The 23,176-nt window shown below is 43.5% G+C and overlaps 1 protein-coding gene and 1 long non-coding RNA gene across 7 annotated transcripts in view; one reads left to right on the forward strand and one right to left on the reverse strand.

The window, feature by feature from the left end:
- Positions 1-16,309: 16,309 nt before the first annotated feature.
- On the reverse strand, positions 16,310-17,268 carry LOC116184609 (uncharacterized). The gene is made up of 2 exons (XR_004149365.2): positions 17,218-17,268; positions 16,310-16,501 (listed from the first exon to the last, which is right to left on the reverse strand). It is a non-coding gene; the product is annotated as an uncharacterized LOC116184609 (long non-coding RNA).
- A 1,171-nt stretch (positions 17,269-18,439) lies between these two features.
- Positions 18,440-23,176, forward strand: part of KDM6A (lysine demethylase 6A) — a 150,668-nt gene continuing 145,931 nt past the window's right edge. Inside the window, exons 1-2 of one of the 6 annotated variants that reach the window (XM_077781680.1) lie at positions 18,440-18,690; positions 18,895-18,958. In XM_077781680.1, coding sequence (XP_077637806.1) covers positions 18,533-18,690; positions 18,895-18,958 — 222 coding nt within the window. In that variant the 5' untranslated portion in view covers positions 18,440-18,532. Of the gene's footprint in view, positions 18,691-18,894; positions 18,959-19,045; positions 19,073-23,176 lie in introns of those variants that run through there. The other 5 variants (XM_021538648.3, XM_021538650.3, XM_021538649.3 and 2 more) reach the window with 5 other exon arrangements.

Genomic DNA, 23,176 nt, shown 5'->3' on the forward strand with positions numbered 1-23,176 from the left:
AGCTACCAGCTCTGCAGCATCAGTGTGGGAATCAGGACAGGTAAGAAGGAAATTCCTGTTTGTGAAAAACACCAACACCACCAAATGTTACTGCTGAGCCCCGTTCCTTGCCTTCCTTCCAGTAAATCCTCAACACACATCTTTGTACACAGACCCTGTGCAGCTCTGATTGGGAACAATGACTGATTAAAAGTGCTGACACTTCCTCCTGGAGGTAAAGGGGTAAGCTCAGCCTTCAGACATTTTTTTCTGGCAGATTTGGATTTCCAGAGATTGAAAATCTTGTAGTCAGTCTCCCCATATGTACAGCCTTTAAAGTGAACTGAAATAGATGGCAGAAGTGAAAAAAGAGACTGACACAGTAAATCACAATGATTTATGAGCATTTAGGTATATGGGAAAATTTACTCATTCCCATTTATTTAAAAATAAATACATTACTTATTTATAGTCTTCATTCTCATGCAGCAGAGAGTGCTTTGGGGTTGTCTTGACAAATTGAAGTCATTGGATTTTACCAATTACAGGGTCAAATTCCCCTATCCCTTGCATGGCTGTGTATGCAGTTTCAGAAGGCTGAAGTACAGATTTTAGATATTAATGCCTTATTTTATTAGTCCTCCTAATTCATCCAACCAATACAAAATTAATCACTGATTTTTCCATGTCTCTTCCTATTTAATTTCAATGTTCAAAGGAATGCTTTATGCTGCCATGTAGACATCAGTAACTAAATGTTTGCTAATAATTAGCCTGAATCTTATATTTTAAAATTTCATATATATCCTTTCATTTTATTTAATGAGTTGCCCTCTAGATCCCTTCCTGATGCAGTAAAACCTGCTTAGCTTATATATTTAAATTGTACATCAGTCTGGAATATTTAAAGCAGCAGAAGCATGTGGCATGCAGAAGCATGTGGCAAATTTAGGGAATAGGATAACCAGGAAGTACAATAAACATGATCAATATTCCCTTCTTTTGCTGACAATTTTAGTCTCTGAAACTGTAACACACAATGTCAAACCTTGGAATCCAAACCTTAGGGAGCTTACTAACTCCGTGCCACTCCTCTAGAGACTGCTAATTAGGATAATTAGTAACAATTTAATGTTTGGGTGTTTTTTAAAAACATCTTTCTGATTAAATCATGGCTTTTAACTTCCCTACCAGTTTTCTGATATTTTGTAAATCCCCTAGTTATTTTTCTGCTAACGAGATGAAAGATGAAACTGAAATTGGTATTTCTAATGTGATCACAAAAGTGAAAACAAGACAATACAGGCTGGTCTCATGGGTCATTTCTGCTGCTCATTGTTTTGTTTTTTGATTGTTTGCTTTGTTGGGTTTTTGTTGTTGTTGTGGGGTTTTTGTTTTGTTGGGTTTTTGTTTGTTTGTTTGTTTTTGTATACACTTGTCTGATGTTGCTTCCAGGTCTCATCCAGTATTTCTGTCATCCAGGCTTGTCTCTCCCTTGGAGCAGCTCTGTCCTGGATCACATCACCTTAGCAGGACCCAGTCACACCTGGCCAGGAGTGCTGCAATTTCTTGTTTTCAGTCTGCATTTGCATTATTGCCTTCCTCTGGCATTTGCATGTCAGAATTCATGGTAATTCTGGTAATTCATGATAATAATCAGCTTCCTTCCTTATTTCCTAAATGACTTATCAGTTTCCTCCTTTTGAAATAATTATAGAAGTAGCTGGGCAAACGGTACATGGCTGAGAATGCAAATTCTATGCAAACCTATTTATCCATTAAATAAGTCTGAACTACAAAAGGCCACAGAAAGTCTGCAGGCAGACAGTCCAACTTAATAAAGCAGCAAAAGAACATTTCAACTGCCAAAACTCCTCCACAAACCTTGGATGGAAATATAATTTGGAATTACAGACGTACTATAAGGAGAAAATACCACAGAGTGTGTTATTATAATAGGAAGGAAACAATAAAGAATTTATTAAAATTCTTGAGACAAAGAAATTTCAGAGTCAGAACTCCAGATCTGGTCTTCACCCTACGAAGTCTGTTTTGTATTACTTAGCTGAGAATGGAGAATGAATTTACTCTGTTTTAATTTAATAATCTACAGGCATTTAGAACCATTATTAATTTACATTTGGCTGAAGGTAACAGTGAGATTTTGAAACCTCTGAAAACAAATTAAGGATATAAGGTTCATATATTTGCATGAGTACTTTGATTTATGAGGATAAAACCAGCATTTTCACCCCCTGGTCACAACAGTAGGAAGCTACTTACCTTTGCACAGTTCATTAATTGGTTTTTTATGGTTTGGTATTTGATTTTGCAAATTTCGATGTGGCACAAAAAATAAAAAGACACATGAACAGCAAAGCTAGGCTATTTTACTAGACAGTAGCAAAAGAAATTTTTTTTCATAGAGGAGCCTATAAATGTTTATTTGCAGACCTGACAACAGTAAAAATTTTAAATGCTAAAAAATTTGCATTGTTGACTAAGTAACAATAAAAATGCTTGGGGATTTTGAGTATTTCCAAGTCCTGCACTGATATGTTTGGCCTATTGATGATCCCCAGCCCTGCCTGAAACCTTCTGCACTGCCAATGCTCACCTGAAGAGCAGCCAGTCAGGTAACAACTGCTCTGAGTTCATCCCAGTCTTCCTCCCAGTCCTCCTCAAGCTTTTATGCTTTAAACACAATTTATTTTAGTCTTTTGCAGCTATATTGGGAAGATGTAATAAAATGCTTTTATATTTTCTCCATAAGACTTGTCCTGGTTGTTTTGGTTTTCGTGAAATAAAATACCTTAGCAGTGGTGCCTTTTGTGTTCTCATTGTATTGAATTCAAATCCCAGGGATGCTGATTCACACCTTGGAGGCTGCACTTTGTGAACAGCAGCTGACACTGTTTGCCCCACTCATTATCACTAGGATTGCTTCTTTCCTGTGATACTCTTCAGGTGGATCAGCAAACTACTTTTGTTTTCTGCACAGCCCTGTGATCACAGAACCACAGAATGGTTTGGGTTGGAAGGGACCTTACAGACCATCCAGTTCCAAACCACTGCCATGAGCAGGGACACCTTCCACCATCCCAGGCTGCTCAGAGCTCCATCCAACCCAGCCTTGAACATTTCCAGGGATGAGGCAGCTTCCCTGTGCCAGTGCCTCACCACCCTCACGGTAAAGAATTTCTTCTTTAATCCACTCTTTTTCAGTTTGAAGCCATTCCCCCTTGGTGCTGTCACTGCAGGCCCTTGTAAAAGCCCTTCCCCAGCTCTCTTGTAGGCTCTCCTTAGGCACTGGAAGGGCTTTAAGGTCTCCCTGGAGCCTTCTCCAGGCTGAAGAGCCCCTGCTCTCACAGCCTCTGTCACAGCAGAGGTGCTCCAGCCCTCTGGCCAGCTCCATGACCCTCCTCTGGACTCATTCCATTTCTTTCTTGTGCTGGAGGCCCCAGACCTGGATCACTAATCCTGCAGGAACGATGCAACCAGAAATATGGTCATGGGTGGAAGCAACACCAGGACTTCCCCTTTTGGCAAGGGCCAGGTTTTAGATCACCCTGACCAGGCTTCCCCTGTCCTCTGACAGCAGATTCCTGATCCCTTTGACATTAGATGAAAGTGCTTCACTGACTTCAGTACAACCAGAATCTGTCTCTGACCAAAATAAAGGGAAAAAAATTCCAAATGTACAAAACACCACGTCAGTTTTGACATATCACTCTGATGCATAGGTAGGTCACTAATAAAATATTTAATCTCTCAGTACTCCTGTTTGAAAAAACACCACCACCACCTGAGTTTGGAAAGTTCTACCTGCTGAACTGGGATAGAGCAGAGCAAGCATGATTTATCATCTTATTAGCAATGTAGAGGAACAGAGCATTTTCCAGTAACTGCTGTTTATACATGACATTACATGGCATGTCATAAATGCGCAGTCCCCAAATATTTCTGTTTACAAGCTGCCACATGGAGAAGCCAACTGGCATCTTGTTTGGATACTGATTTCTGACACGTGCTTTGTATACAGAAAAACCTGATTTATGAAATGTGAGATGGAAACTTGACAGGTTTTTTTCAATACATACAAAAATAATTGACAGCACATAAATCACAACAACACCCAGAATGCACTTCCAAAAGCTTAAACAGCTTCTTTTTAAAATTGTCTATGATTTTGCAAAAATATTGTAATTTTTTAGCTGAATTGGGCTCAAATTTCTTATGATTATAATTTATATAAAAGGTTCTAATAGGCTGGATGCTTTATTGACAAAAAAGGGCTGATAATCCAAGTCTGAGGCAGTAAGACTGTGAGCAAAATGTGAGAGTGAGGAGACAGAAGGGAAGGCTGAAGGCTGCAGCCCTTCAACCCCTAACTCAGAAACCATATCTTGTATGACATATTTTAAAACATATTAAGTATGGGCTAATACAATGGCTGAAGTTTGTGTAGCTTGTCCTCGACTGACCTGGGTGGAGCTGTGCTAATTTACTTAGAAATGGTAGAATTTTTTTTTAAAAAGACAAAACTACTGTTATTCTGTATGGGATAACTATAAATTAAATAGGGTATTTTCTCAAGTGAAAAGTTTTGATAAAAAAGGATCAAAAACTTCTTCCTCCTCCTTGGTTTTGGTTTTCTTTCCTTTCCTCCTTTTACCCTCAGCCTTCTCCTCTGTTTTGCTTCAGAAAAAAGAATGCAGAAAAACAAATAAGAAAGGTAAATAAAGATGAGTATGGAAAGTAATTTTTTAGTTTCTGAAGACAAATGAAAATGATAAAAGAATGAAGTTCCACAATAATACGTTGTCTTTCGACTAAAAATGACAATGAAATAAAAGGCTGATATAGATCAGGTAAGGTGTAACAATCTATGATGGTGTCTCTAGACATTTTATTTTGTAATTTCTAAAAGTGGCTCAGAACACATGAAACTCAGAAAATTATTTCATTCCCTGGATCTCATGGCTTAGTCTGTCTGAAAAGGGAGAACATCTCCTGCATCAGGGAAAGCACAGGAAAAAAGCCTCTGGAAGAAGCAACTCTCAGAGCACCACGAGTGGCATCAACCATCAAGGGGAGGTTCCAGTGAGCCTTGGTGGGCTGATTGGACAAGGCAGAGTTAAGAAGACCTTGGAAGCTGAGATTGCCCATGCTTCAAACACCTTTCTTTAAGGACTGAATAATCTGAATAAAGTTCCTGATTTTCCTCTGTGCTGTGGTCTTGCTTATTTCTCAAAAATCCTGACTTTTATTGTCATTACTGCAAACAGCAGCAAGCAGGGTAACAAATTACTATTTGTTAATTACACAATAAAATGCATGAAAAATCCCTTGTTTTCTTTCTAAGAAGCCACAATCTTAACTTAAATTTTATGTGTAAGTCAATCTGTGACACAAATTAAGCCAGATGAAAGGCACACACACTCTGTAGCCTCAGACTGACACATCCAACAGCATCACACAAAACCTGGAATTCAGTCTTCTGGGTGCTCTGGGAATGATCACCACCATCATTACACATAATGCTCTGACATTTCCCTACAGCAACAAGACAACTTTTGAAGAGACCAAGGCAACTGAGAAATATCAGTGAAGCAGAACTGGAGGATTTCAAACCAACCACTGCGGAACTCTCCAGAGCCATGATTGTGTTGTCCCAGCTGACACCTCTGCCCAGAGAGATCTCCTTGTTCTGGGCATGACCCAAAAGTGCTGAGAACTTCTCTGGCTTTTAAAAATCACTCCAAGTAAAGCATTTGGCTTATGAACCTTTGTGCTCCTCGAGCCTGTCCTGTAAGGGGTATAATCCTGACCACTCCTGCACTTTGTCCCATACATTAGATCCTTCTGCATGAGGATCCTAAAACTTCCTGGAGCTCTGTGACCACTGCTCTCTGCAGGTACATTCTCTTCAGTGATGTTTGCTGGCAAGGATCTCTTATTTGTCTGTGTTTTTGTCACAAGAGAATATTCTGTATCCTGAAGCCAACTACTTCACTTGCAAAAAATGTTCTATAGCTTTTCTAGCATCCAGTAGTGTATTTCACTGCAGTAAATGCTTTGTTTTCCCAATAAATTACTCTGGAAATTAGCAGTTCTCTCATCAAATGATGTAACTGTTAATCACAGATTATCTGACAGTCTAGATGTCAAAATATTTTTATTGAGTGTGTACTTGCAAATGCTAGAAGTGACTGTAGGATTTTGAGCTTGGATGAAGTTCACTTAATTTCAGAAAATAAACTGATTTTCCATATTATATTCAATTGTTTTGTTATTGAAGGATTAATTGAAATAAAGTGAGGGCAAAACCCGCATGAGAAACACTGACACTATCTGCCTTATTCTAAACCAAAACACTTCCCATTAAAAAGTCAGATTACTTATGGATAGGACTTAACAGTGGACTGTAGACAGGTCAAGTGGCAATCAAGTGTCTCTGGTGGAGGATGACACAATTTCTCTCCCTGCTTAGACAACCAGCAGGACATGCTTTACATTGATTTTACAGTGACAAGGAGGAAGCCTAGAAAAACATACTTGTGGGGCACACACATTTCCCCCTGAAAGAGTGATACATTTGAGTTAGAAACCCAAAGGCTGAGTTGAGAGGGAGAACTGTGCAGTGATTTCCATTGCAAGTCTGTGGAGGATGGCCAAGAAAAGAGAAAAAGAACAAGAGCCAACTGAGAGCATGTAAATCCATTAATCTGAAAAGTTTCTAAAATATTGCTATGCATAAATAAACAATGGGACCTTTAGGCATCAGTCTGGGATAAAGGCTGGCTAATTACCTCTATTCCCCCCATTTGTCATATAGGCAGGAATGAAAGTCTCCCCAACAACCTGCTGGAGGCCTATTCCATCCAGATTTTGTACAAATGTAAAAAGAGTTGCTGTTGCTTTGTTCAAGGACTGTGCTCCAGACATAGAAAATCATCTAACAACAAAAGCTGATGTTGACAGGGTGAGAAACTCCTCATCTGGTGCCCACCCTACTTCTCCCTACATTAACTGTTACACATAATTCCTTTTTTTTCCCTGGGAATTTGAGACTGTGCCAGGCCAGCAGCGCCCACATTGCTGCTGTGGCAAAACTCGTGGCTCAGCTTCGTGCTGCAGTGACTCCCTGGTACATCCAGAAGCTTCTGTGCACGTGTGCCACAGCTTGGATGGGATCAGAATTTGGAGCCCACGTTGTGCACGTGAGGAGGACGGTGGGGAAAGGCAGAATCGGAGCTCTGCTGGTGCAGTTGATTGTTGCTCCCTGCCTGGATTGCAGCCCACGGGATTCCTGGGAGGGGGCCAAGTGAGGTGCTCTGGTGGGTCCCATTCTCCTCCTGAGGAGAGGGAAATAGACTTTCCTGAAAAGAAGTCGTGAAGAAATAGGACAGGAAGCCTTTATAATGATCTGCTTCAGAGATAAGACAAAACATTGCCAGGTATCTCTTTGTGACTAAATATCTTTTGTAATTGTTGGATTCTGTCCTAATTGGCTTTGATACATAAGAGGCCTGCTTTGTGAGCTGTTTGGTTAAAACATGTTGTTCTGTTCTGCTTCCTTTCAGATGTTCTACAGATACATTATTAGGCTTACCTTTTTGTTCATTCCCTATAGCATTTCTATGCTAGCAGAACATCACACACATGCTCTTAATTTGATTCAATCACTGAATAAACCGTCTGAATTTAAACATGAGATTTATATTGTTCTACTTTAGTGCTTGTGCATCCATTGATTGCCTGAAAGATTTATCTGGTTCATTACAGCATGGGTGTATTTGATTTTTTATTTCCCTTTTTTTGGGTGACACTTTTATTGAAGTGTCTAGCATTTTACCAGAAGTTCTCCAAGTATTTTATAAATAAATAGATAAGTTATTTAATTAACTAATTCAATTATAATCTTTCCAAATTCTGTATCTTCACTAGGAAGTTCACAATACAGATCCTATTTTCATCTTGAACCTCTTGGCTCATTGTAATTAATAGCAAGATCCAAACTGCTGTCTCTTGTATCTTCTACAGCAAGAAGTTTTTTCAAGCATACACCCTATTAGATAAAGCAAAACTCCACTGAAACTGGAGGATGAAACAAATCCCCCAAATTCTGAGGAGAGAAGTGAGAAGCAGTTGTACTTCTTGGAGGAAGCAGAACCTGTGACAGGAACCATGGCTCACATGGCAAGCCAGATGATGGCTGGAAGTGACCTGAGCCCAAGGTAAGAGCTGTGCACTCTTCAGAGGAGGTGTGAGTTATCTTTGAACCCAAGATGTTACAAAGGTGAAAACAGCCAGAAAAATGGTGGAGTAATTTTCTAGAAAACACCTGTAACTCTGAAATGCAACTCTTCTGGTTTCCTTTGTATTTCAAACTGAATTCTTTCTGCACAGGAATATGTGGACTCTCAATGAAGATATACGTTTATTATTGTGAAGAAACCACTTCCAATAAATACAATTTACTAAAGAAACCTATCTGAAAGACCATATAACTGTTTACATCTAAATGTATAACAATGTTTTAGAAAAATAACAAGAAATTTTCATAAAGCAGAACTTCATTTATCTCTAAAATAAAAAGTTAACAAATTTCTGGTTGCCACAAATAAGCCTGCATGCTTCCCTTTCCTCAGTATATGCTTGGTTTCATTAAATTTTACTGAGCTAAATCTTATGTATTTCTCATCAATATAAATTTGGCCAATCTGCAAAATATGAAGTACTCTCCCTGATGTAATTTTACTAGTTATTCTGAAGTCATTAGCTGGTATTATTCTTCCATTTTAAATACCCACAGGCATGATTCTAATTTTGAGTACAACATTTAAGCTTCTAATACAAACAATTACATGTTCATGGGGAAAAACTTTCTGAATGTTAATGTAGAGGAGGAATCACAGTGCACGTATTAAGGCTGCAAAGCAAGGAGATAGTAGTTAAAAGTTTAATTTTTAATCTTTAACCCTCATGGTGTTTATTGTTTATTTATCATTACTTTAAACACTTTTCTGAATGGTCATCTCTCATTTCTAAACTTCTCAATAGCATAATGGAAACATTTCAAAACTGGGCTTAAGAGGGAGTGGTTAGTTCAGGAAGATAATCTTTATAGTTCTAAACCTAAGAATTAATAGAAAAGACACAAATTCTTTCCTAAAAGTTTCTGTAAATAGTGACATGAAAAAAAAGGGTAAGAACAGTAATCAGATAAAAAAAAATTTGGTGTTTTCTTTAGAATGAAAGAAGGGTGTGAAGTATTTTTCTGTATAATCTACCAGTTTCATCAGTTGTAGATTATGTTTCTTTTTTAGCCTTGCTGCCTGTGTAGAACTTGCTCCTTTTTGCTCATGCTCCATTGGGAAAGAAATGCGTACACAGGTAATGCAACGTTATCTGGAAAAATGAATTATTCCTCCTTCTCTGTGGATCAGGGGTTTGATTCCCAGCAACAGCTGCTGCATCAGAACAGCAGAAAAAGAGATTGTGATAAAGACCAACAGCAATTTTCCCAATTCTTCCAACTTAAAATCTAGCCAGCAACCTAATAAACAATTACTCAGAAGCAGTAAGGAGTTAGTAGTAGGCAATTTCTATGGCTCATAAGCTTTTAGAGGTACCAGGTTTTTGTAATTTTTAACTTGGCTTTTATTACTGTGATAGCAATCTGCAGTCAACCTCACAAGATGCAATCATTTTACTGTGCTGGGCAGCCATCCACCAGCTCCTCAGGCACCGCTAGGAACAGGCTGAACGTCCTCACAGAACAATCTCAGGATTCTTCACAGCAGCTGTCAGCAGTGATGCAAGATTTATTAACAAGACAAGATTTAATTGAATTCAGTATGCTACTCAATAATGCAACCACTGTATCATCCATTCTGGCATTTGATTTCACGTTAAATTGGTATTATTCTTAAATATTTTTCAGCGTGCCATACAGTATTGCATGGGAATAATGACCATAAAACTTGTCTGGATGTGGCTTTCACCTCCCCTCTAGAAGTTTCTGGGGTTTTGTTTGTTTCGAGGATTTTTGGTTGATTTGGTTTTTTTTCTGGGTTTGTTTTTTTTTTTTTCTCTTGGAGTGGGGCGCCTTTTTTTTTTTTTTTTTTTTTTAATCAAGGCTATTTCAGTGCCTTTGCTTCAGTTTCCAATATAGCTTTGCAAACAGTTAAATCAGTATTGCTGAAGGATGGCACAGGGTTAATAACAGTGGCAAGGAGATGACTGTCAGAAGCAGGGGGGCTTTTCCCAAATAAATATCATGGGACCCCTCCTGAGGCACCATCAGTTTGGTGACCCAGCTGTGTCATTTTTGACAAAGTGCTGATACAATCATTTGTTTGGCTAAGACTGGGGAGAAAAACCAAACCAACCCCAAACTACGTTATCATTTCTGCTTTTTGTCAGACACTTTGCCATTTTAACGCAACATTCATGGTCTACACATTTAGTGGAAAACACAATAGGGACAGAAAGAGCTGGAGTGACTGTTCAGAAAAATTCAGCTACAGAAAAGGCCTCTGTCCAAACACTGCTCAAACCCACCTCATAAACATGGCTCTTTCCTCTCCTCTTTGTTCACAGACTCACAGGATGGGTCAGGCTGGAGGGAACCACCGTGGGTCACCTGGTCCCACCTCCCTGCTCCAGCAGGACACAGCACAGGATTGTGTCCAGAGGGTTCTGGAGTATCTCCAGTGAGGGAGGCTCCACACCCTCTCTGGACAATCTGTTCAGTGCTCAGTCACTGCACAGGAAAAAAATTCTTCCTCATGTCCTCAGGTGGAACTTCTGGGCATCAGTTCCTGCTCGTTCCTCCTGCCCCACAGCTGGGCACCACCAGCTGCTGTTGGGATCTCCATGTCTTGTACAGCACCAAACCACCCACCCATGGCAGGGTTTGGAAGCAAACAACTCCACCTGTGAGACAGAAACTGTGATCCTCCTACCTCTATTTCCCATGCGTTTTTTGCACACCAATGACAACATGCACCTACATTGCAAAGTAAGTAACCCCAAATAGATATAAAAAAATTCAACTGATTCATAAGAGGCTTAACAGTAGGTGTTTTGTTCTTCAGTAATCATAGATACTGTATTTTCAGTTGTTTTCAGAGAGAGAAGCATAAATAGTGCAGGATGTCTTGTTTAGCATGGGTTGATGTAACAGAAACCACGAACAACACTGACTTTACAAGAAAACCTGTGTCTTATTAGAGTTCCTTTATTCAGGAAATCATGTAAGTGTTTAAATTTTGAAAGCTTATCTGGACTGATCCATTAAAAATGGAACTTGATCTTTACTGAGCAGAAAGTCTCTTCAGAAGGTATTCCAGAACCTGCAGGTTCAAGTCTTTGGGATTTTTCATTAGAGATTTGCCTGCACTGAAAGAATATGTAATAAAAACAAAACCAATCACTTACTGAAAAGAAACTCAAACCAATTACATGACTGACAACAGAAGTACTTAAAAATCACACAGGAAAACAAAAACTATTCATACAGTAAAGGAAACAAAAACTATGATCTGAACAGGACCAATATAAATTTCTTAAGACCATATCCTGGTCCTTTTTTTAATATAATTACCCTTGGGGAAAAAACGTATTCATGCACTTTCAAACTTTTGTTATCTTTAAAATAGTGCCAGTTACATCATTACTTTCATGGTCTCTAGACCAGACTCCAGTAGCTTGGATGCCTACATGCAAGCATCTGAGTTCATCAGGGGAAGTGGATATTTTTGATTGAGAGGAAGGAATACTAGAGAGACTTTCTTCTCAGTGATACTAAGAAGCCATTGGACAAGTATTTTGTTATGTCAAGATTTGAATTCACAATTTCCAGTGAAAGTTTTTGCATCTACTAGTGGCAGAAAAAGAACCGAGTTAGGAGTATCAAGACTTTGGAAAACATTGCAGATTCTCAGTGAAGCTTCCCTATTCTGCCCCAATTCCCAAGAAACTTTTGTTCCATTGGGACTAATGGCAATTTCCTTCCTCTCATTCAGCTCTCAATTTGCAATTACATACCCATGGAGAAAAGCTGTTTTGACTCTTCTCACAAGAGAAACCACAGGACTCACTTACAGACAGAAAAACCAAATCACCATTAGAGAACATCTCACAAACTGACTTCAGCAGCACTGAGTATATTTATACAAATACACAAGTCAAGCTTCCAAACAAACCAAACTGCATCTTGAGAAACTATAAGATGGGAAATTCTCCCAACCATTCCTAGGGATTTCCTGTTTCACAGGTTCCCAACTGAAGTGCAGCTGAAGGAGAAAGAAAGGAAAAATGTACTTAAAGGCAGGGTTAGCTTTGGATTTTATGAATGTCAAGCTGATAGTAGAAACTACCCGTCTTCCTCACATCATCCTGTGAGAGCTCTGTGAGAGCTCTGAGAGGCCTGTTCCAACTATTTACTGACATACACAAGACACAGTGGAGCACCCCTAGAGAAATTCCAAGCATAACCTGCCTCTTGATAATAGCAAACTTAAGAAAATAAAAACCAGCAAACAAAAAAAAGGACATTTCAGTTTGGCGTTTTGCTTATCCTACAGTTACATATGAAGAACACGTATACATGCTTTGAGTACAACCCCATTGTGTCCTATACATCAAATTAATGGAATGCCACCTAATTTTGGGAAGATTCAAAAATACAAGAGAGTTGTCCTACAGCAACTAAGTCTGCAGATTTAAGCATAATTTTTTATTTCATTTGAAATGCCCTGACTCATCCATTGCCGTAAGGGAATCCTGAACTGCTTAGACAAGGATGGAGAACTATCATTGTTTGTGTTTAGTAAATGCAAGATGGAGCTTCTTGAGCTGAGGTTTTGACTCTGCCACACCCAATGTCCCTAAGCTGCTTCTGCTGTTTGCACCTTTAAAACTCTCACCTGTGCACCATTACAAGCTTTAGTATCTACCATGTGCAAAACACCTGATTTTAAAAGTGGTTGATGTTGTAAGAAATGGACAGGGAAGAGAGATTACAGCCAAAATAGTGTTTTAGACTGGTTATTGAAGATTTTGTCCTTTTAGACATCCACATAGAAAGCAACATGCACAACAGTTGAGGCTTTTAAAATAAGTAATTCCCAGATACTTTCTCAAAAAGATGTGTGTATGAAGCACTAAATTACATCCAGTAAGAGCATGTGACATCCTCTGTTCTTGGAGAAAAACAAAAATACCAGATAATAAAGGATTTTGGGTAATATTGGATTCTGTCCCAGGATTAACAAAAGTTAACAAGATATCCATTCACCTGGTTTGCTGAGCATCAGGATTGGCTCATTTCAAATGCTTACAAAAAAATCCTCATAATTTTTCTCAGAGCTGGTTTAGAAATGTGATTTGTTTTTCATTTCCAAGCCAGAAAACCAGCAGGCTACAAAGGTATCAGCCCAGCAACTAATATTAAGTCAATACACATAAAACCACCATAGAAACACAAAGATGGGATTTTTTTTCCTCTTCTTTACAGCACTTGCCAAATTCTATTAAGTTACAACAGTCAATCTGAAGATAAGTTAATAAAATACTGTGTATATATTATCACCTTCTCAAACTCCTGCATGGAAACACATGCAAGAAATGTCACTTTCTCTGCACTGTTTTGGAAGAGCAGAGATCCTTGCTCAGGATCATCTCCTGTCAAACAAGTGATTTCTTTGGAAGGTGGCAAGTCATAAGCTGCCACATCTGGTTCCTAGGAGGAAGACAGACATTCACCTAAAACTATTATCATAAATGAAAGCATTTTCACATTTGGAATGCACACCAAAGACACAAGCAAAAGTGCTGGAGGTGGGAGGTACAGGCACAGCTAAAAAAAAGGTCTAAAAAACTACCAACAATAGCACTGTAAAGGAACCACCTCCTGGACAAGTGTAATTTTTGACATTATTTATTTCTCCAAGTCAGCAGAAACTGTCAGTATAACACAGATCTATACAGTGAAAAATAGGATACAGATCTTCTAACAGTTGTTTCTTCTGCTGGTAGAGCTTCAGGAAAGGGTCCTGTGCTCATGCTGGCATGCACAGAACTGGTCTCTTACACAGCAAATCTACAGAACAGCCCAAAATGCCCTGCTTTCTGAATTTCATCACACAGCTCAGAATACAGTTAAGGTGATGACACAAATTCATGGTTTTCCATGTTTACACTGAATTGATGACATGTTGCTGCACAGGGATGGATATTACTGCTTACCTGGTGACTGTGTGGACTTATGACCATGAATTACCACTTAACTCCCAGATGCATTCCCACATTAAGCCTTTCAAAGACAATCCAGGCTTTAAACTCATCCTAACCAAGGACAGAAAGGGCAATAGACAAAAACGACCACATTATTCAAGCAAGACAGAATAATAATAATTAAGGTCTATAACAACAGCATTCAGCCTTTATTTTCAAAATTTTCATTAAAAAACCCTGTACTTTTTTCTTTATAATAACCCATTTCCTAGACTAGTTCACTCCCCTTACTACCCAATGCTAGGAAAGTATTTATGAGATTAAAAAGCAATTTTTTCTTCAACATAGTAATAAAGAGCATTGTGATGATTTTTTTCCTATTTTCAATAATAATTCTCCTATCCATGTATAGGTTTCCTTATTGCTAGCAAAAGCATTTGCATTTTTTGTGGGAAAAAAACATAAAACAACCCAAAACCTTGGGGTTTAGATCAGCTTCCCCAGTTTCTTGACCACCATATGCTGTTAAAACGCAGATCATCACACAACACCCACCAGAACTTTAGAGTGGGCAGTTACGAAGAAAATTGCAGGTAATTTAAATACAAACTCCTGGACAATAGAAAAGCCACTGCTAGAGTATAAAAAGGAAGTACCACAGGATTTTTTGTTCCAAGTATCAAGAAAATGGATCAGTAATTTAAGCTTTTCTTTGTTTACCTTGGAGTAAAAGAAAACAACAGTAAGGAAAACAAATGCAGAAAAAGAAAAGCATTAATGAAACTGCTTTCTCCCTGACCTACTGGCAGATTTTACTAGTTTATGCTGCTTTCCCTCATGTGCCAAACAGCCACGTATTTCAGGCAGGTTGACTAAAATTTGGCAAGATGGCAACAATGCAAGTATTAGATTTATGTTTTGTAGGACACAAAATGGCATCCTGTGGGTTCTGTTGGTCAGTCTGCTTTTTTTGTTGCTGTCTTTCAATACATATACTTTGCCACATGAATCCAAGGCTGTCTCATCACATTTTGCCTGCTCTGCTGCAGAAGGATTTGCCTCATAGTCTGAGGCCTCCTGAGCTACTGGGAGCATAATGTTGACTCCACACCTCAAAATCCTTTCTTAAACAGCAGCATCAGTAGAGATCACACATGACTCCTGAGCTTCTGCAGACTCTTGGCTAAAGAGATGACCTCTGCCCTCATTTGATTAGCTGGTCAAGGCTTGCAGCTGCCCAGAACTTCAAAGAGCAGGAATGAAAACCAAACCAATTAGAATTGATATACCCAGCTTCAAACAGCACAGTTTTTCCAGGGGTAGATCTTGCCGCAGGTGACTATAAAGTATGCCCAGACTACTTTATTTTGTGGAAGACCATGAGATTTCAATTGTGTCCAACAGGGACAGATCTACTGCTCCTTCAAATTTGCTACCTGACTTGGAAGTGATAGCAAATAAATAAATAAAGAAATAAGAGCATCTGGAAATTCAAAGCCAGCAATTCAGGCAGGGTATAGGGGGTTAAGAATGGCAATGGCAGTACTAGAGAGGTAACTCAGGGGTTGTGACTTCAAGTGCACACAAGTTTCAGCTGGACTAGGACTCTGCTTCTGTGGTCCCCTGATTTGCTCTGTTGTTCAACAACCCCTTTCTTCCACTGAGAAATGGTTTTGTCTGCTCTACATTCTGCTGATTTATACTCGGGATACTGCAAAGTGGAAATTTTACACCTGAGAGTTTAGAACCACAGAAACAATCAGCACTGAAATCCCATATTTATGGCACATTCCCAACCAGTCAGGCTCTTGGCACTGATTTTGGCACCTGAGGAAAGTCTGCTGAGAAAATCCAGACAGAGAACCATGGACAATACACATGAACACAGAGGTTTGATCATAGTGTTACCACTATTAGCAGACTATGGCCCATTCCCAGAACCAAAAATAACTTGGGTTTTATCTGAATTTCAAACTTGCAAGTCACAAGAGACTTTAAACACAAGTGCCTGTCTCTTACACCACTACTCCCAACAAACTGGCAGCTGACTCTTATGAAGAAATGCAACATCATCAAACCAAGATGCTTTTGTTTTTTGTTCTTCCTGCATTTGCATCAGAAAGCAGAGCTACATTACAAGAGTCTGCTTTTAAGAGCACCATGGACACACTACTCTGAGTATTCACTTGCATTATTTAAGACTTTGTCTTGACCAGGTCTCCATTCCTGCCAGTGTCTCTGCACCATGAGGACCAGAAAATGTGTGAGGATCCACCTGTAAAACACCATTGACACATTAGTTAAACACTTACAGAGGCAGAGCACGATTAGAGAGCGCAATTAAAGGAGAACCAGCAAGCAGCAGTATCCACTGCATAGGCTGGTCTTTGACCTTGTTCACAGAATTCCCAAAGGCAGCAAAATGGGCTTTACTTTTGCTTTAGAGCACCTGGTAACCATCAAACAGGACATTCAAATGGGAAAAGCCAGCGCAGACATGGAGCTTCAGCCGGACACCAAAGAAGCGATGCAGTGCTGTTACAGAAGGGTGTTCTGATCCATTTCCAGCAAACTGGGAATGAGCTGTGCCCTCCCACACCCACAGCAGAGCCAAGATCGAATGATCTGCAAACACCTTACTTAAAAAGCCCTAAAGCCTCCTGGCTGTACGGTACAGTAAAGAGAAACGGGGTTCCTGGTTGAGCTGGGAAGGATGGAGGAACCCAAGGAACAAGCATGGATGTCCCATTCCTGGAAGTGTTCAACGCCAGGTTGGATGGGACTCTGAGCAACCTGGTCTAGCGGGAGGTGTCCCTGCCCGTGGTAGGGAAATGACCTTTTCAGTCCCTCAAGGCAGTCTATGATGCTCAGGTAACGCTTCATCTACAAGTCGTGCTGGAGCTGCGCTGCGCCGTACGAAGGAAGGAAAGCAAGCAGCAAACCCCCTTTCCTTTCCTTCCCGCGCCTGCAGAAGCTCGGAGCTGTACTCACACGGGGCCGTGCCCACAGCCCGCGCCGTCCTTCGCGCTGCCCGCGCCGCCGCGGCCGCCCCGGGCCCTCCCCGCCCTCACGCCCTGAGGCCCGCGAGGCATCGCGAGACTCGCCGCGCGTCTCGCGCCAAGCGCGCGCGCCGGCGGGGCCCGCTCCACCTGTCACGGGCTCCCGGGGGAGGCGGGGGGGCGTGGGCGAAACCAACGGCGGGGGCGGCCCCCGCCCTTCTGTGCGACCGTTGCCCGCCGACCCAAGCATCTCCCTCGCAGCCCCGCTCCCGCTCCCGGGAAGCTTTTATTTCCCGCTTGTGCCAACACCGCCACGCCCGGGGCGGGGGGGGGGTGCGAGCGTGCCTACTGCCCCCCGCCGGTGGGACATGGCGCCTTCCTCAGCGGCGTCCACTCCTCCAGCCCGGAGCCCCCGTTACGCAACTCCACCCGTGAGCGCAGCCCGCCCTTCCTCCTCCTCTTCCCACCCCAGCGCCCGCCACTCCCAACTGCTCCCCCCCTCCCCCGCCGTTCTCTTTTAAAGGCGCACCCCAACCCGCTGGCGCTCGCTAATCGAAAAGCTCGTCTGACTGACGGCTCGCTCGGCCTATCACAAATGGCGGATCTCTGAAACCCCACCCCTCTTATCACCTGCCGACCAATGGCGTGAGGCCGGCGGGGCAGGCGGGCGGCGAGGGCCAACCGAACCGGAGCGCAGCGGCGGCGGAGCGCAATGACTGACGTAAGTCAACAAAGGTCACGTGGGGCGCGGCGGCCCCGCCGATTGGCTGCGCGGCCGCGGGCGGGCGGGGCGGGACGGGGGGGGGGGGGTCGCGGTGGCGGCGCGCGGGGTCCGCGGTGTGACACAATTACAACAACTTTGGGCAGCGGCTCCGGGGAAGTTTGTACGGGCGGCAAAACACACCCCGAGCCGCGGGGCGGGCGGGGAGGATCCCCCCGGCTCCCCGACACCTCGGCTCCCCGCGCCGCCGGCGGCGAGCGGAGATGTAAACACCGCTCCGCCGCCATCCGCAGCCGCCGCCTCCTCCTCCTCCCCCGAGTCGCCAGCGCTGGGGCTCCCTCCCCCCTCCTTCCCTCCCTCCTCCTCCTCCTCCGAGCAGCGGGGCTTCCCCCCGCCTCCCTCCCTCCCTCTCCCCTCCCCTCCCTCCCTCCATCCCTCCCTCCCCCTCCCTGCCGGCTGTTGTTGTTGTAATAAAAGTTGTGGTGTGTGTGTGTGTCGGGCACCCCGCCCCGCCCGGCGCTGGGGGGTGTTGGGGGCGCGCAGGGAGGGGGGGGTGCGATCCGCGAGTTAATTACGCTGCGTTTCCATGAAATCGTGCGGAGTGTCGCTCGCCGCCGCCGCCTCTGCTGCTCCTTTCGGTGATGAGGAAAAGAAAATGGCGGCGGGCAAAGCGAGCGGCCAGAGCGAGGAGGACTTCGCCAGCTTGACAGCCCAGGAGAGAGAAGCCCTATCCGGCCTCGACAGGTACCCGCTCCCCACTGCGCCCCGGCCGCCTCCGTGTCCCGGCTCGGCCCGCGCTCCCTCCGTGTCCCCCCGCTCCCCTGCCCGCGGCTCCCCGTGCGCCGCCGCTCCCGGGCCGCGCTCTGCCCTCGCCCGCCCGCCGCGCTGACTCTCGCTAACGCCGGTGCCTCTCTCTCCCCTCCCTCCCGCCCGCTCCCCTCCTCGCAGCCGGCTCTTCGGATTTCTGAGGCTTCATGAAGATGGCGCCAGAACGAAGGCCTTGCTGTTAAAGGTAAGCGCGAGGGTGGATGTGGAGCGGGGATGGGGGGGAGGGGGGGGGGGAAACGGGGGATGGGGAGCGCGGCGGCCCCGCCGCCCCTTCCCTCGGGACCCCCGGGCCCGCACGGTGAGTGTGTGCAGGGGGTGTGCGGGGGGCACCGCCACCTCCGCGGGGTCTCAGCGCGTTGCTGCCGCCTTTGCCCCTTTCCTTTTTTACCCCCCCCTTCCCCCCGCCATTCTCCCCGAGCGGGACGAGGGGAGCGTGGCCATGCGGGGTGCCCGTCCGGCCCTGGGACGGGAAAGTGGCGGAACCCGGGCCCGGGAGCGGACGGGCCGGGGGAGGGGGCGCGGGGGCGGAGGGGGGGAGGCGGAGGACGAGGAGGAGGAGGCGGCAGCGGGGGGAGAGCGAGGGAGGGAGGGCGCGCTCGGCGCTGCTGACGTTGCCGCTCCCCGGACCCTCCCTCGTGATTTTCGCCCCCAGCCGCCGGGAGCGGAGCCGGGGCCGGAGCCCGCAGGGAGCGCGGGGTCCGGGCTGGGGCGGGCGCGGCGCTGAGCGGCGCCCGGAGCCCGTCCGAGTGACTTGTTTACTCTGCGGGCCCCGCTGCCTCCGTCCAGCGTGCCCGCTCCTCGGCGAGCCCCGCGGCCCGCCCGCCGTCCCGGCTTGACAGGGAGCGGGGCGTCCCGCGGGCTGCTGCTGCCCGGCCCGCTGTCCGGAGAGCGCTGCTTGTCTCCGTGCAAAGTTGTTGGCCCTGTCATTTAGTTAAGTAATGGCTGCTCCTGTCGGCCCAAGATGGCCGGACAGGGAGGAGAAAGAGAAGGGGGGGGAGGTAAACACGAAACAAACACCGGGAGCGAATATGGGGAGCGTGGAGCCCCCGGTGAAGGCTGAGGGAAACTCTCCTGCGCATCCCAAGTTCTTTCTGGGCGCTTCTCCTGCTGCTTTGCAGCGCCGGTGCCCTCCTTATCAACCTGTAGCACGTTCTGCTGCCCATCCGTGAGCCGCTGACAAAGGCTGTTCGGGCCGAGTGTCTGCCAGCTGTGCTTAAAACAGCAAACGCCAGGGAAACGTTCGAGTAACAGAATAAGTGGAACTGTTTTTGAAATGCCACACGGCTGAAGCAAAGGGGACAGTGCTACTCTGGTTCCTGCTTCCTGGCTTGTTCCTGTCAGTAGTGTGGCGTTTGACACTGCTCATCCCATTGTTGTGCCCGGACTGTATCGTGGAGGATTTTTTTTTTTTTTTTTTTCTGCTGCTGGTTTTGGTTGATCTGAAGATTTGACTCTAAAGCGTGTTGAATTGGATAGCCTAGGCCTGTGCTTGTGTTTGGGTGTTTATTTCTGGCAGGATTGGAAAAGCTCAATGTCAGGACGTGGGGGGAGGGGGGAGGGATGGAAGGAAAAACAAGTACACTTTCTTTTCTTTCTTTTCTTTTCTGCTTATATTTAAAAAGAAAAAAAAATCTCGCGGTTTCCTTTCGATTTTCAGAGTTATTTATAAGAGCACTTCTTCCCATTAATCAAAAAGGTAGGGGAGTGACATGCCAAACCAGTTAAATAATGTACATTAACTGTTGGTGGACCAGAACTCGTGTCTGCTGTGTGAATGCTGCTGAGCCTGTTGGAAATATTAGACCGAATCCCGTATGGGATAGAGCTCAAGGATGCCAGATAGAAAATAAAAGCTTCACATCTAATTAGATCATCTGTCGCATAAAATCCCTGGTTTAAGTTTTATTTTGCATACTGTAAAATTAAGTGGTGCAAGGAGCAATTCAGCCTATTAGTTGAGTTTTGTGCCTTTCTTACGTGTAATGCTTATTTTAAAATGCCAGTCAATTGTAATATTAGTGTATACAATATGGAGTTGCGGGGCATTTTGATAGTTTTGAAATACGTTTTCAGAATTATCTATGTATGTTCTTTTACTGTATTAAGCTGCGAATCCATGCAGTGAATACTAAAAAAAATGCTCAAGCAAACCAAATATTTGCTATTTCACCTCAGTTTTCAGATGGTGTTTTGTACATTTATGAATTGCACAGTAACTCATGAAGCATGTTCTTTGTAAAACTTGTCTCTGAGAAAGGTAGATTATTTAAGGAAGTGGAAGGATTAAAACGTTGCTGTTCAGTGCAGAGATGTTCGAGAGGAATTTCTTGGTTTGAACCAGTTTCGGTTTTGTTTGTGCTTTTTACTTTAAAGGAACGTGCTTATGTTTCTGTTACTGATAAGAAGTTGCTATTTTTAAGGTATTTTCTGCTTTGTTTCTGTTCTGTGTGAAGCTTTATGCAATTTATATTCTATTGAGGGCTTTAGAACAATTAATCTAGCAGACCACTTTAATTCAATGTAGCAGTTATTTTTATAGCAGAAACTGTGGCCGAATATATGTGCAGTTAATTAATAGGTTTTACAGCGATAGCAACAAAATGTTTCCTTTTGTGCATGGAGCAACAACAGCTAACAAAGACCCTAGACTACATAATTATGAAATCCTGACTGACTGATTTAAGAATCTACAAGGCAGCACGTTACAGCGTGAGATTTATGTGCAAGCGTAGCAGGTAAGGAAAACCATTGAGTCATGTTTCCAGAGGAATCCTTCACAAAGGCAGAAATTTATCAGTGCTCTCCTGGATGTGAGAGGAGCACACCCACCACTGAACCTTTTCCAGATGCTGCCAGGCTGGAGCAGTGAGTGCTCTGTGGGGCCTGGCAGTGCTCCTGGTTACCTGAGCTTGAGGTGTCAGGAGCAGGGTACCTGTCTGGGGAGGCTCATGACAGGTTTTGGGTTGTAAGTATTTGGGGAACAGCTCCCTTCCCTGTTTGGATACTTGTGCAGCTGGAGGAGTCTGTTCTGGGCTTAAATTTGGTGCCTGGGTGCGAGAAGACACTCCTTATTTTTGGTGGGGTTCACTAAGGTGTGCATTGGCTTGGAGGGGATTGCTGGAGGCCTTTGCAGTGGGAACTTTGGTTTAACAAAGCCACACCCTGACAGGATTTAATAATAAGAAAACTGGGATCTCTTTGAGGGATGGAGGAAGCTTCATGTCTAGAGCTTTAATTTAGTTGTGGGTTCTATTTGTGCTGCAGGTCTGCAGTCCCCCATTTTCTGGTGGTTTTGCTTTGTAGGCTGTATGGGCTGTCGTATCGTGAACTGAGCCAAGCTGTGCTGCTGGGTGTAGCAAATCAAAAGGGCAGATAGGACATGAGATCTGTACAATTTTATGAATCATTGAAGGTATAGATTAAGGGTCAAGAATATTGTAATGTTGCCCCATGTACTGGATATGTGATAAGCCAAAAGAAACTTTCCTGTAATGCTGTACACGCTGTGAGTATGTCTGACAAAGGAATGGAATTTTCTGTTGCCAGAAATTTCGCGTTTATTTTGCAGAAAAAGGAGCTTGAAAATCATAGTTTGCAGTTAGTGTGGTTTTGGGGAAGAGGGGAGGGAAATTAAGAGATCACTTTTCAAACTGGTTGAAATGCTGGAAATCCAATGTAGTCAGTCTTGTGCTGGAGAAAGTGCTCACTGTTATGCTTCTGTAGTTGACAAGAACATTAACGTGAAGGAGGAAAAAAACCCCAAAACAAAAACCCTCCTGGTGTCTTGATGTCTCTTTCTCCCAGGAAGGCATTCTGGCAGGAGGTGAAGCTTAAAGATTACTTGGTGGGGGGGAGGGTGAGGATATCCATTGTATTGGAAGTGAATTGCAAAGCATTTCCTTTTTTTTCCCTTTTTTTTTTTTTTTTTTTTTTTGGATGATGTTTCCAGTGTTTAGCCAAAGTTGACTTGATTGCAGTGACAAACCATCGTTTCATAAGCTGTAATTGGCATCTATACAGATGTAGGTTGATGTAGCTGGTCTGATGTATTGGGTATAAGATGCTTGTTAATTCCTATTCATTGAGTTTAATCAGTTTGTCATATCCTGTGGACAAAAACTGAAGCATGTTTCCATTTAAAAGTATTGATGTTGAAGTCGATTTGGAGAGATGAAGTAGTTCCACACAATATGCCATGTTTTAGTCTGTGTTACCTCTCATGGATTAGCAGCCCTTTTGTTTTCCAGCTGATTTTAAAAATGGTACTTCCTTTGTGTAAAGGCCACATGTGTTGACAAAATTAACAGCGTGCTTATCTGTGCTTTTATGAAGCTTACAAAATAAATGCACAGTGACAATATTATTTCATTTTTCTTATAGTTGTAATGTTGCTTGTTTAAAA

The sequence above is a fragment of the Lonchura striata genome, chromosome 2, assembly GCF_046129695.1.
Source record: "Lonchura striata isolate bLonStr1 chromosome 2, bLonStr1.mat, whole genome shotgun sequence".
In the NCBI taxonomy this organism is placed as follows: domain Eukaryota; kingdom Metazoa; phylum Chordata; class Aves; order Passeriformes; family Estrildidae; genus Lonchura; species Lonchura striata.